We start from the raw sequence: 15,497 nt of genomic DNA, 5'->3' as shown, positions 1-15,497 counted from the left end.
AGTTTGGGGACAAAGCTCATCAAAGAAAAAACCCGAAACCTTAAAAGGTCACCTCGTTATTTAAATAGACTGAGTATGCTTTTAAACACTTTATTGGGTTTAAATCTAATCTTGTTAGTGACTTTGTAAACTTTACAAGTTTTAAGGTGCCTGTGAAGTGTCAGGAGAAGATTTAGGAGGTACCCATTTGCAGAAGGGCCACAGAGTGAACCAAACGGGGCTCAATTTTGGCAGCTTCTTTACCTTGAAAATGAAACGGGGAACCGCAGGCAGATGTGTGCTGCTGTGGTATGATGCAACCTTGCTTATGATAGGCCAGATACCTCTGAGTCCCACCACGGGGTGCTGGGGCGCGTCAGTCTTAAATGCCAGATGAGCAGTTATCCAGTGCTCACGATTCCTCTGTCTTTATGCTACAGATGTCCGGACTGCAAGCCTGCACTGTGCTGAGAGGGAGATGACTTGAGTGGCCAGCTTTTTTTTTTTTTTTTTTTTTTCCACGACAATGTCTATGAACAATTCCAAACAGCCTGTGTCTCCTGCAGCTGGGCTCCTTTCAAATACAACTTGCCAGACGGAAAACCGGTTTTCGGTATTTTTTTCAATCATCTTCATGACAGTGGGAATCTTATCAAACAGCCTTGCCATTGCTATTCTCATGAAGGCCTATCAGAGATTTAGACAGAAGTCCAAGGCATCGTTTCTGCTTTTGGCCAGTGCCCTGGTAATCACAGACTTTTTTGGCCACCTCATCAATGGAGCTATAGCAGTCTTTGTATATGCTTCTGATAAAGACTGGATCCGCTTTGACCAGTCGAACATCCTTTGCAGTATTTTTGGTATCTGCATGGTATTCTCTGGTCTGTGCCCACTTTTTCTAGGCAGTGTGATGGCCATTGAGCGATGTATTGGAGTCACCAATCCAATATTTCATTCTACGAAAATTACATCCAAACATGTGAAACTGATGTTGAGTGGAGTGTGCTTGTTTGCTATTTTCATAGCTTTGCTACCCATCCTTGGGCATCGAAACTATAAAATTCAAGCATCGAGGACCTGGTGTTTCTACAAAACAGAGCACATCAAAGACTGGGAAGATAGGTTTTATCTTCTACTCTTTTCTTTTCTGGGGCTCTTAGCCCTTGGCGTTTCATTCTTGTGCAATGCCATCACAGGAATTACACTTTTAAGAGTTAAATTTAAAAGTCAGCAGCACAGACAAGGCAGGTCTCATCATTTTGAAATGGTCATCCAGCTCCTGGCTATAATGTGTGTCTCCTGCATTTGCTGGAGTCCATTTCTGGTAAGAGCCTAACATTTTGACAATTTCTGCTTTCTTCCTTTTTTCCCTGTTAAATACAAGGTTTGTTGTCTTTTTCAAAGTTGTTGATGTTGATGGGCACCACTGTTCCACCTTTTAAATGCTGGAGTTTACTCCTACTCAAAACTTATTTCATCACCCAGCTCTGGCTCGGGATTAAGCTATTTATGGTATACATGGTTATTTTCCCACAAGTCCTGAGTCGAGAGAAATGTCTTGCTAAACAATTCTAACTCTACTATAACTTGTAAAGTAATTTTAATAGAGCAACATACTTTTAATATACTTAATAGGATTAGTTTTTAAAATGTGAAAAAAATGACCAACTATAATACAGTATTGGAATGGATTTAACTAAGTCTTGGTAGAAAGTCACAGAGACTTTTAATTTATCTAAAAGACATATCAGCTCCTGGGTTTTCCTAAGCACACAAGACTAGGTCTTGTCTTGCAAATGGAGTGATGAGTTGAGATAGTTGGGTAGTTGAGGTGTACTCTATGGGTAGGTTAGGTGAAGAAATCACTAGTTCACCAGCCCAAGAACAATGCCCGTAGTTCCGGGAGTGGTGTGATTGGCAGGAAAATCAGGGATCCTTCCCTTATCATTCCATTCCTTTAAATTTTTTTTTTTTAAATGTAGCCAATAGCTATGTTTGACAGGTTGATATTTTTATTTGGAAATGAAAGCTAAGGTTAAGAAATTAACAACAAACTTAAGTCATTTATAGTATCTTGTAGGTAGAAGAAAAAAATCCTTATGATTTTTAAGTATGGCCTTACCTCCCTTCATCAAGAGTGACAACATGCCATGAAAGAGAAAGAGAATCCTCTGTACGCAGCTAGTGATGGCAGTAAGATGATTTTCATTCCTTGTTCTGTACCAGTGAAGAAATGGACTAGAGGTAGTAATACAGGGGATCCACAGGTGGGGTGAGGCAAAGTGGAGAGACAAAGGTGGATGAAACGCAAAGGTTGTGATCATCCCTTGCCTGGTTGTATGAAGGTGCTTGTTACTGATGGACTTTTCCCCGGACACTGTCCAAAAATTGTTGCCAGTGGAGTTTTAATAAACAGTCTTGATTATCTTGATGCACAAAGAAGTTTGTGAAAGCTGCTATTGCAGACAGATCCTGTGGCAGCTGATTTTATTTTACAAAAAGATTCCTACTTTTTGAAGATTTATTTATTCATAGTATGTTCTCACAAGTTGAATTTAGCTTCTTGAATTGTTAAATCATTTAAATATTTCACGATGTTCTTGAAGTTGGTCCTGGGAACCCAACCCCAGGGAGGCCGGTTTGGGTCTGTCGGTGGCAAATCAACCTTTTGAGGCCTGCGTGTTGTCATTTCAGGAGGCCTGAGGTGAAACCAAGCAGGGATTTGATCTGCGCTCATAGTCTAGTTATTTGAATCTGAATAGCAAAGAACAGTTGTATCCATACTTGGAATCACCTCAGCGTTCATTCTTGACGTTTAATTTATGCCACTCGACAAATGGAACTCCCTTCGAAGGATACTTCTTTTTTTCCCTTACACCTTGAAATACAGTAGCTTCTCAAAATAAAAAGTGAGTGTGAGTAGCACTGAAATTAATTGGGGGTTGGAAAGAGAATATGAAGAAGGTGAGAAAAGAGGTACCTGAAGATATTTAAAGAAACATTTTAAGCGAAGGTCGGGGCCCCGGAGACAACCTGTGAACAATGGAATAGGGAGCGCTCAAGGAGAGAGGGGTGGTCTGAGCACCCGAGGTCATCGCTGGGGCTTTGGTTTTTGCTTGTTCTCAGTCACCTTTAAAATTCTGCTTAGTTCTGGCTTTTTTTTTTTTTTAAGATTTTATTTATTTATTCAACAGAGCAGAGACAGCCAGCGAGAGAGGGAACACAAGCAGGGGGAGTGGGAGAGGAAGAAGCAGGCTCATAGCGGAAGAGCCTGACGTGGGGCTCGATCCCATAACGCCGGGATCACGCCCTGAGCCGAAGGCAGCCGCTTAACCGCTGTGCCACCCAGGCGCCCCTAGTTCTGGCTTTTGACTGAGAAATGGGAGTGATAGATAGTTTGACTCCTGTGAGGCTGTGGAAGGTAGCAAGATTTCATGCTCATCGTGGATATTTTGAATTTATGTTTTTCTCTAATTTCTCTTCCTGAATTTTTGGTTTCTTTCACGGTTAAAATAGACACTACGATTTCATTCATATTTTGAACATATTTCTACTGGGAACATAATTTTACTTCTGTGAAATATTTTCCGAAGTGTATGTTCTAGTTACGAATCATCAGTACGTCTATGATACCAGTGGATCAATACTTCTAAAATGCTTTTTAGTACGAGAATTATTTCTGTGTTAGATGCATAGTGGATATACCACAGATACTTCTTGATGGATTGATATTGTATTTGAAGCATTCTTTGCATTTCTGTTTTCTCTTGTGGAGACTTGAGTCTTCATAACAAATTCTGACTAAAGGATTTATAACTTTTGTGGTCTGGACACACGTGCCTTTGGCATTCGGTTAAGGCCATCAGACAGCTCTAAATGGAACCGTAGTAAAAAAATTCAGGTTTGGGAATGCCAAATAACACCCAGCGCTAGCATCTCATTTGAAACATTTCTCCTTGTTTCCTTAAATGCTTAGGAAAAATTGCATAGGTGTTAATGACTGAGCCATCACTCTCCACCCTATATTTTAAAGAAGAAGTTTTAAAAGTGCCTCTGAAATCAAGTTTCTGGATTCCCCTAGTCGCACTATAATGCTGTCAGTTTCCCCCAGTGCCCTACCTTACATCATGTGCCTTCTTTCTATGATTGTTGAGTATGAACTGTTGGATTTATAATTTGGATGAACATCTGTGCACACTTTTTGACCTTCTATCACTGTCATTTTCAAGCCTCAAACTGGAACAAAATTACAGGTGCACACATCAAAAGGAGCAGATGAATAATGCAGATGATAGTGATTGTGCTTAATAAGATTCATTGAATCAAAACTTGTCAATAGTGGCATAATTTCTGAAACTATTTAAATTTGTAGCTGATGACAAAGGGAATACTTTATTAATTTCGATGATTGAGTTCAACCAATACAAAGGTAAGATGATCACGTAGTTTGAGTTTTCTCTTCCTCTGTCTTTTTGATAGACTTTATTTTTCTTGAGTAGTTTTAGGTTTACAGGGAAAGGAGTGGTAAGCACAGAGTTCACATTATATCCTCTCATGTTCCCCCCCACCCCTGACCCTTTTTTTCTAATTATTAAGTCTTGCTTTGGTGTGGTATATTTGTGACAATTCATGACTCAATACTGATACATTCTTATTGACTAAAGTCTGTCGCGTTTTGTCATAATGTTGTACATCGTGTGAACTTTGATAGATGAATATTGATATGTGTCCACCATTGCAGTATCATACAGAATAATTTCATTGCCCTAAAAATCCCCTGCGGTGTTTTTCTTTTTAATTTTTAAAATTTAAGTGTTATTTTTCCAAATGAGGAAATGTGTGTTTTCAGGAATTAAGATTTAGAAATGTACAAATGTAATATTAGTTTAAGCTATAGCTCATTAAAATTTCAAAATTAAACTTTTACAGTATCTGGATTTTATAGTTTTAAACATGGTGAACTCATACAAATTCAGTTAATTATAATCCCAGTTGAAAAATACAGGAAACTACGAGAGGCACTTATTAGTTTACAGTTTCATTTAGCAACAAATTAATATAAAAATCTTTAAGAGTCAAATGGCAATTATAAAATTGTCTTCTGTGTATCCTAGGTGAATCACAGTTCCTTAATAAATAAATCTTGAAGACATCCTTTTGATGTTTCTAGGGTGAGGGGGGAAAAACCCATTTACTAGCTCTTCAAGTAACATTCTTAATGTAATTTTTGTCTTTACACAAGTAATGATTCTTTTTAATGTTCCGTTCTAGAATACGTAACCCTAAAAGGAACTTATTATTATTGCTATGCTTATTTCATCAGTTTGGCAGAGCAATAAATACTTGTTGACTGGTTGACTGTAACTTAAGTAGTATGAATGTCCAAAGATTGCAAATGATTGACCAGAATGTAGATTCTCAGTTTTGTAGGTAAGAGTTAATTAGGCAAATACTGAAACCAAATGGTAATTTTTAATCTGTTCCCTAAGTCAGCAACTGTAGACACTATTAAACTTCAGCAATCTTTTACTAGAAGGACGTACATTTGTTTACCTTCTCTTCAGGAATAGAGGATAATTTTGATTTGGAAAAAGAAGAGTAAAGCATATGAAAAGTAAATAGATTTCTTATGTAGGTGAGTTTACCCAAGAAATGTGTTCTCTTACATATATAAAGTTTGAACTTGGTTTTTTTTAAGGATTATTTACTCTTAATGCTTGTGTTTCTAGCCAGTGTAGTTAAACATTTAGTCACAAAGATGTTTGTGAGCGATAAATAAAAAAGTTGAGTAGCTGATTGAAGTCTGACTGAATTACTACAGGTATTGGCATCATAAGGAACAGGTCTTAGAGGGCTTATGGCAAATGATGGGTGAGCCTTGCTTTCGGGGAGATTACCTTCAGCCAAAGGAAGCTGCCTTGACCGGTGGTGCCTTCTTTGGTCACTCTGTGCGCAGTGACGGGTGGTTGTGGAGATACAAAGCCCTGGCCCCCTTGCCTCGTTTAGGACATTTCTGAAGGGTCATCCATGCCTCAGAGCTTGCTGAGGCTTTCTTGTAACTGCACTGAGCTCTGCTTCTCCCTTTGCCAAATCCTGCTTCCCTCACCACCCCAGACTCCCCCAGAATACTCCCTGCATGGAGATATCAGTCTCAAAGTCTGTTCCTGCAGAGTCCGGCTTAAGACAGTCTCTCAGAAGTCCAGTTGTTCATACATTACCAGAATACAAAGTATATTACAGGTAGGCTTACAGCGTGATTTGATTAACAATTGAGCTACATACAGACCTTTGCAGTTGAATTCCTTCGAGTTTATTATTTCACTCCATGAAAGTGTGTGCTGTAAGATTGGTCCAGCAAAGGTCAATCAATTAAAAAAGACATTGCTACGTTGAGAATTTTCATAAAAGTCTGTTGCTTTAGATGTGTACAGTGGTGTGGAATACTTTTGGTATTTTAAGTTAATTTACTCTTGGCAAAATATGATTTCCTGTTTTTAAGGAGAAAGAGTTATAAAAATGCCCAAAGATACCATAGACATTGGGAGGGCACTTAAAAAACATTGCTTGAATGATTCAAGAGTAAATGAATCAGAAACATGTGGATTAGATTTATATCCTCTTGAATATAAAAATCTTCTGGCTTAATGTTTCTTGGGGTTTTTATTAAGCTCCAAAACATTTAAAGAACAATTCAAGATGTTAATGTGCACAGAGTCTCTCTAGGTTGCCAGTTTTAACTTTGTTTAGTCTTATTTATTTATTTATTTATTTATTTGACAGAGAGAGAGAGAGAGTGAGCACAAGCAGGGGGAGCAGCAGAGGCAGAGGGAGAAGCAGGCTCCCCGCTGAGCAGGGAGCCTGATGCGGGGCTGGATCCCAGGACCCTGGGACCATGACCTGAGCTGAAGGCAGACACTTAACCTACTGAGCCACCCAAGTGCCCCAGCTTTGTTTAGTCTTATCCTTACAGGAGGTATATAAAATACCTTCCATTTATATTTGCTTTGGAAGGCGTTTCTAGCCACACCAAAATTTACCTGGTACATCATTGCTATTTTCCTGTATTTAGAGAAGACTTCACCCGGTAGGAGAAAACTATCTTTTGACATTTGCAAGTAGTACTTTTTAAAGCTTGTGTAAATCTGTCATTCTGTCCATCCTCTGTCCTGGGTGTAAGGATGGTAATGCCACAGAAGAGTGGATACAATTGTGTCTTCGTACAGACAGGGAGGTTGTTTTTCTCACTCCTCCAGATGGTGGAACGCCAAAATGGAGTGGCTGTGGTGTGATGGTGAGGGAGACAGAGACAATTGGATTACATAAAAGGATTCATTTTAGCTTTTTGTGCCCAGTTCCAAATCAAGCCTTCTCTTCAAGATGCTGTAGTTATTCAAGTACAGGCAGGGGGGATAGGGTCCCAACCCTACCACCTCTTGGCTGTGACAGGGCGTTACCCTAAGGCGATTTTGTACGTCTGTGAACTGATTATATAATACTACTACTTGCTTTGAAGTACTATCAGAAAAAATGATTTGACCTCCCTGTATCTCATAATACAGTGGATGGCCGGTAATAAATCTAAAATCCAAACATCCTCAAAAAGTCTGTTGCTTTACTGCTACCCACCATCTCAATTAGAAAAGTAATCATCTGTGTTTAGTTCAGGTGTTTTCCCTGTTCTCTTCTATTAAGAAGGTTTGGTTGCAGTGGAGAGGAGCGGAGGGAGCTCGCATCTTCAGAAAACTTTTCTTGAACATTCCCACCTGAAGTTTCAGGTTACCCTTCCTTATTTCACTGTCTCACCAGAAGTAAAGATGTCCGCTAATCTTTTGCCTATTATTCGAATTCAAATAGTCTAATATTTTATTATAATAATCATTTATAAGGTATTAATTTATAAATTACTGGGATCAAGTTAAAATTAGCCCCAAATTATTGAGACTGTTATGTATGAGGCACTATGCCAGGGTTGTGAGTAGTTCCAGGGAGTAAGAGAGAAAGCTCTTTCCTCAAAGAGTTTGGAACTTAGTGGAAGTAGAAGGCATACCCTGTCTGAGAGCTAAGAAAAGTCCTGTTTCTTCCACTTCCTGGCTCTGTGACCGTAACCACTCTGTGCCTGTTTCCTCCTATGTAAGATGGGTATTGTAATGCTTCATTGGGTTGTTGTGAGGACTAAATAAATGCCTGATGTAGTGTCGTATGCTTCAGGGATTATATTACCATCGTTCTTGTCGCTGTTACTATTAAATATTACTGCTGCCAGACAATACCTTTGTCAATGAGACAATTGAAGGCATTCTTTAATTAGTTATTAAATGAATGATGTGATAGTAGGTGGCTGTCCTTTCTGATTTGGTGGCCCACAAGTAATTATTTGTTTATATGTTTGACAGAGATTTATTGAACATCCTACAGTTGTGCAGGGCAGCGTTTTAGATACGACAGTAACAATCTCTGTGAGTTAACCGTTCACAGTATCTATGCCGTAAGCAACAGTACTCACAGAAGATGAGAAGAGAGTCCATGTGTGGGAGACTCAAATATGAAGATATTTGATTATATTTTCTGTTACAAGAGAATACCAGGTATTCTTTAGTGAATATATGTGGATGAGATTATTTTTGATAACATAAAAATGAAAAATTTCTACATTACATCATTTAGGAGGAAAAATTACTGGAAATAAATGTGATCCTAAGTGAAGTAATGTAAATTGTATATATGTATATAATTCCTAGAGATATAAAAATGTACAAATAAGAAACAGTGTTTGGGACAGACTTTTACAATATCAGAAAACAGCACGTCATGATAAATTAATATTAAAAGCTGGGAGAAATTTCGAGTAATGACACAGGAGTAGCAGAAAAATTAAATCAGATAATAACGATTTAATAATTCGCATCAGTATTTTATACTGTCTTTTGGTAAGAAAAGTGACTCAGCATTGAGAAGAGAAATACATGTGGGTGAAATGAAGCATTACAAAAACCACCAAGTCTTTCCAAGAATTTACGTTAAGAAAGTGTTGGAAAGGACTGAAAATAGAGAAGAACAGATTACTGTGAACATTAATAATAGAAATGAAGAAAATAAAAAAAAACAATTATGCTTTAATGTACCTGTTAATTTACTCATTGATTTGCTCATTTGGCAGCCTGGGCAGAACGCTGAGTGTACCTCTAGGACGACAGTGATGCAGAGACGGAGATTGACCCGGGAAAATATTCCTGGGGCACCCTCTAGGAATCATCTCTTTTAGCTTCTTCCTTTTATCCATGGTCTTTGCATTCCTCTCCAACTTCTAATTCATACTTTTCCTTCTCTTTCCACTTTTAGTTTTTAAATTTTATTTTATTTTATTTTTTCATTTTTTTAGAGAGGGAGAGAGGCAGAGGAGGGACATTGGGAGAGGAAGAGAGAGATTCTTAAGTGGGCTGGATCTCACAACCCTAAGATCCTAACCTGAGCCGAAATTGAGAGTGGATGCTTAACTGACTGAGCCACCCAGGCGCCCCCCTTTTTCTACTTTTAATGTGGGATAAATATAACTGTTTGTATTTTTCCAGTCTTGTCTGGGAGCAGGGCAAAGGGCTAACCGCTGTATTGCTGTATTGCTTTAGTAAATAGTGGAGGAACATCTGGGCCCAAAGGTGCACTAATCAGTATTAAATAAGAACATTGCTACAGCAGCAGCAACAGTAGTTGATACTGTTATTATGATTACATATTCCTTTATTTTGCTGCTTGCATTTATGTTCATGGCAGAGGACCAGAAAGCAAGGAAAATAAAACCCACAGGAATGCCCAGGAAGGCCTGGGAGACAGATGCAGGAGTGAGGGCGGGAAAGGGAAGGAGCAGGGACAAGTCAAGGAAGGGAGCGGAAAGCCAGAAAACCAGGTATAGGAGTGACAAGTGAGGAGAGAGGCACTCCAGTGTCCTAGGAACTCCACTGGAAAGGAAAGGCCTCTCTTTCCATGGGTGTCTTTTCCTTATTAAGGAACATTAAATTTGTGTATCTTATCCTCTCAAGCTACTTTAAAAAATGCAATGTTTTCTCTGAGTAGAAAATTTTATTATAAAAAAGATACAGTAAACTACACATTCAAATTAGGAAAAAATCTTCCAATTCCCACTCTCTAGAGATTACCACTATTAGCATTCTGAGTGCATACTTTTACTCATCTGATAGGGAAAATATATTGATTTAATTTCTTTGATTAACAGAATAAACTTTCTTTTTCTTATATAATTGGGTGTTCTTTTTTTGTGAATATGTATGTTTCTGTAGATGATTTTCAAGAACTCTTTGGATAACAAAGAACAGATAATGCTAATATATAAAAATAATTATAAAATCAGTTGTTGTAAAAGCAATTGTTTTTCCATGTTCATTGTTAGCCTTTTATTTTATTTTATTTTATTTTATTTTATTTTATTTTATTATTTTTTAAAGATTTTATTTATTTATTCGACAGAGATAGAGACAGCCAGCGAAAGAGGGAACACAAGCAGGGGGAGTGGGAGAGGAAGAAGCAGGCTCATAGTGGAGGAGCCTGATGTGGGGCTCGATCCCAGAACGCTGGGATCACGCCCTGAGCCGAAGGCAGACGCCCAACCGCTGTGCCACCCAGGCACCCCTATCGTTAGCCTTTTAATTTAGTATTTTAATTTATAAAAGTAGTGAATGAATCAATAAGTTTTTTTGTGGTTACAGCTTTCATGTTCAGAAATACTTTTCTCAGGCTGAGATGATATCAGTATTCATCTCTTTTTTCCTAGTACTTTTGCTTTTTCATTTTTTTGTAATTATGTTTTTAATACATTTATAGTTTATTTTGATTAGTTTTCAAATTATTAATATGAATGTTCTTTTGAATGGTTAGCTAGCTGGCTCAAAATAGTTTATTGAATGATCTTTCTGTAACTCTTTAAAATTCTACCCTTATTATGTGTGAAATGGTTAAATGTGTTTGGCTCTTTCTGGACCTTTTATTTCACTCTACTGATCTGTCTTTAACTTCATGTACAACTGCCATCTTCTTCACATTTATTTAGACGTGCATTCAGTTTATCAGTTACAATGTAGAGTGTTCCCTTTCATGACCATGATCTCCAGTAATTGAAATCGTTTTTTTGAGTAATAATTTATTTTTATTGTGACAAAATTCACACAACATAAAATTCATGATTTTAACCATTTTAAAGGGTACAATTCCATGACGCTTTTTACATTCAAAATGTTGTGTAACCATCACCACTATCTTGTCTAGAACATTTCATCATCCTTAAAGGAAACCCCACACCCATTAGGCAATCATTCCCCATTCCCTGTTTCCCACTCCCTGAGGCTCCTGGCAGCCACTAGTCTCTCTGTCTTTATGGATTTCATATAAATGGAATCATAAAATATGTGGCCTTTTGTGTTTGGCTTCTTTTACTTAGCATAATTTTTTCAAGGATCATGTATGTAGTGGCATGTATCAGTACATTGTTCCTTTTTTGTGGCCGAATAATATTCATTTCTATGGATACACCACACTTTGTTTATCCATTCATTAGCGGATGGACATTTGGGTTGTTTCCACCTTTGGCTATTGTGAATAGTGCTGCTATGAACATTTGTATACAAGGTTTTTTTTGAACACTTGTTTTCAATTCTTGTGGGTATATAACTAGGAGTGAAGTTTGCTAGGTCATATAGTAACATTATGTTTAGCTTTTTGTGGTAACACTGAACTGTTTTCCACAATGGCTATACCATTATATCTTCCAATCAGCAATGTATGAGGGTTCCAATAGCTCTACATTTTTGCCAACACTTGTTATTTTATTTTGAAACATTTTTTTAGTTATGGCTGTTTCAGTAGATATCCAGTGGTAGTTCATTATAGTTTTGATTTGCATTTCCTTTCTGACTAATGATGTTGAGCATTTGTGTATTTTGGGGGAAAAATCTTTCATGCATATTTTTGTGTTTAAAAAAGTTATATGGGTCTATAATTTCCTTCTTTTATTGTATTCTGCTTTTAATACTAGAATTATACTAGTTTAAAAAACAATAGGGATATTCTATCTCTATGTATTGGAATAATTTAAGTAACTTGGATGTTAGCTGTTTTGTGATAACTTGGCATCATTTCAATGTTTTTTGATAGAGTTTCAGAGTTTTTTTCTTTCAAGATTTTATTTAAATTCAGGTTAGTTCACATATAATGTAGTATTAATTTCAGGAGTAGAATTTAGTGATTCAGTTGTGTATAACACCCAGTGCTCATTACATCAAGTGCCCTTCTTAATACCCATCACCCAATTACCCCATTCCCCACCCACCTCCCCTCCAACAACCCCCAGTTTGTTCCCTGTATTTAAGAGTTTCTTATGGTTTGCCTCCCTCCCTGTCTTTATCTTATTTTATTTTTCCTTCCCTTCCCCTATGTTCATCTGTTTTGTTTCTTAAATTCCACATATGAGTGAAATCATATGGTGTTTGTCTTTCTCTGACTCATTTCACTTAGCATAATATACCCTAGTTCCATCCATGTCATTGCAAATAACAAGATTTCATTCTTTTTGATGGCTGAGTAATATTCCACTATATATTCCATTATATATGTATGCACACACATCTTTTTTTTTTTTTTAAGATTTTATTTATTTATGTGACAGAGGGACAGCCAGCGAGAGAGGGGAACACAGCAGGGGAGTGGGAGAGGAAGAAGCAGTCTCCCAGTGGAGGGGCCCAATGTGGGACTCGATCCCAGAACGCCGGGATCACGCCCCGAGCCGAAGGCAGATGCTTAACGACTGCGCTACCCAGGCGCCCCATGCACACACATCTTTATTCATTCATCAGTTGTTGGGCATTTGGGCTCTTTCCATGTTTTGGCTATCATGGATAGTGCTGGTATAAACATTGGTGTGCAGGTGTCCCTGGGTTTTTTTCTGATTTTTGGTTTGAGTTTTCTACTTTGTCTTGAGCCAACATTGGTATATTTTAGTATAATTTAACCAATTTCATTGAGAATATGAATTTTGTAAGACATTTTTGTACTGAGAATTTCTTTATAATTGATGATATTCTTATCTATTAATTTATATTTATTATACATATAAAATTATATATATATTTATATGTGTTTACTTTACCAATATTTTGTATAATATTTGTATTTTTTCTTTTTAAATTAGGCTTTTCAGAGGGTTGTCTGGTTTAATAGTTTAAAATTTTCTTATACCAACTTGTAAATCTTATTGTTTTCAAATTAGATAACTGCTTGCTAGACAATTTTGTAAATGTTTCTTGGGCATTTGAAAAGAATCTATGTTTTTTTTAGGTGATAAAGTTCAATACATAGGTATTAAATCAAGATTATTATTTTTGGAATCTTATTTTCTTATTTTTCTTAAGATAAGCAATTATTATTGCAATAGCAATATATTAAAGAGCAACAGACTTTTTGAATATTCTGGATTTCATTGTGCATTTACTATTATTGATACAGTCTAAAGAACTTTTAGTGCCATTCTTGTGAATAGGATACAGCATCATCATAACAGTAAAACAAAACAAGTAGAATTTTTTTCCCCTCTCTGTCATGCCTCCATACCGCTTGGTTGGGCTCCAGAATTCTGACATTGAAAAAAAAATAATGTGGGGAGTACATTCTCTTCTTATATTCTGCTACCTGTATTCTGATAGCAGCTTTAGTTTTGCTGATTTAGGAAATATGAAGTTAAATCAGAAGGGAGTCAATGAATGGAAGAACACGGTTCAGTTTAGAAAGCAAATTGATTTTGCTTAGTCCTAGGCGTTTGCTCCTGACAACACTGGGCATCAGCACCTGTAATTGGCCTATCCTTTATCCAGTTCTGCTTGAGGTTTTTGTTTAGAATTGCCCAAGACCTGTGCACTAGGAAGAAACTTCTGAGACTGTTCCTCCAACCTAGCATGCTCTTTGGAGAAAAGCTGGACTAGAACTGCATATAGAAAGAACTGTGTGAATGCCTTCTTACTCTTCATTTCCTAATATGAAAGCTTATTTCCAAATTGTAACACAAAAGTAGCAACAGATATCTTTATCATTATTCTTGTGTTCATTGCCATGCATAGAGAATTAGTTTCTGATATAGTTTAGTCTTTATGTGTTTCTATAACTACATATTTTTATGACTGACAATTTCAGTATTTCTTTTTTTTTTTTTTTTAAAGATTTTATTTATTTATTGGACAGAGATAGAGACAGCCAGCAAGAGAGGGAACACAAGCAGGGGGAGTGGGAGAGGAAGAAGCAGGCTCCCAGCAGAGGAGCCTGATGTGGGGCTCGATCCCATAACGCCGGGATCACGCCCTGAGCCGAAGGCAGCCGCTTAACCGCTGTGCCACCCAGGCGCCCCGACAATTTCAGTATTTCTTTCGTACACTATTTTTGAATTGAAAAATTACCTGATGTACCAAAGAATTTTTGAAAATTCCAGAGTCTTTTTTTTTTTTTTAAAGATTTTATTTATTTATTTGACAGAGAGAGAGACAGCCAGCGAGAGAAGGAACACAAGCAGGGGGAGTGGGAGAGGAAGAAGCAGGCTCCCAGTGGAGCAGGGAGCCCAATGGGGGCTTGATCCCAGGACTGGGATCGCACCCTGGGCTGAAGGCAGACGCTTAATGATTGAGCCACCGAGGCGCCCCAGAAAATTCCGGAGTCTTAGTAACCTTTAATAGCATGAGGGGATTTTGAAATGATTGTAGGATGTGTGGTGATTCTTTTCTCTACTGAAAGTCCAAAGACAGCTAAGGCAGACTGTTTCTTATTTCAAAGGAATATAAAGAATTGCTGGGGGGGGGGGAGGGCGGAGAAAAACATACCAAGCAGTTCTAAATGCATGGCAGTTAGAAGAGATCTTTGTTTTGTTAGTTCATCCCTTGAAGCTTATAGCAGGCTGATCTATGGATATGGGGGCTGAAGCCAGTTTGTAAATGCTCTCCTGGATGGTGGCAAATCCAGCAGTCTGTCTAGGTATAATTTCCGCTGTGTGCTATTGACCTTCTCCTAATTGCATGCTTTAGGTTTATCTGTATAAGCTAAATGGTAGTAATACAAAGTCATTCTGCTTATTTAGATAGTTTTACATTGATGTGGATTTCCACATGGCCAATTTAGCACACCATTTATATTTGGCCGTAAAGATGAATGGATAACCTCTTTTACCTATATGGGCACCCTTGCCTCTAATACCTCCCTTGTGTATGAATTGACATTAAGATGTAAGCCACAGTGTTGGTGCTATCCTTCTTTTGAATTTCTTGGTTTGTTTTATATGGTTACCGAAATCTCAAGTTCAAATCAATTCAACTCACCCAGAGGTTATTTATCTGCTGAACAGTATAAAGACAGAATCAAGCAGTCAATTAAAAGTCATGTACGACAGTGATTTCTGAGTCATGCCCTGTATATTCAGGTACTGAGCAAAATAATAGAACCCGAAGAGTCCTGAGGAATTTCTATTACCCTCCCTTCCC

General features: G+C 37.5%; 1 protein-coding gene across 1 annotated transcript in view; it reads left to right on the top strand.

The window, feature by feature from the left end:
- Window positions 1-491: 491 nt before the first annotated feature.
- PTGFR (prostaglandin F receptor) overlaps window positions 492-15,497 on the top strand; it is a 40,158-nt gene continuing 25,152 nt past the window's right edge. The window contains exon 1 of the mRNA XM_008690679.2: window positions 492-1,303. Coding sequence (XP_008688901.2) covers window positions 506-1,303 — 798 coding nt within the window. The 5' untranslated portion in view covers window positions 492-505. The remainder of the gene's footprint in view (window positions 1,304-15,497) is intronic.

The sequence above is a fragment of the Ursus maritimus genome, unplaced genomic scaffold (genome assembly GCF_017311325.1).
Source record: "Ursus maritimus isolate PB19 unplaced genomic scaffold, ASM1731132v1 scaffold_12, whole genome shotgun sequence".
NCBI lineage: Eukaryota > Metazoa > Chordata > Mammalia > Carnivora > Ursidae > Ursus > Ursus maritimus.
This window is presented reverse-complemented; position numbering and strand designations above follow the sequence as displayed.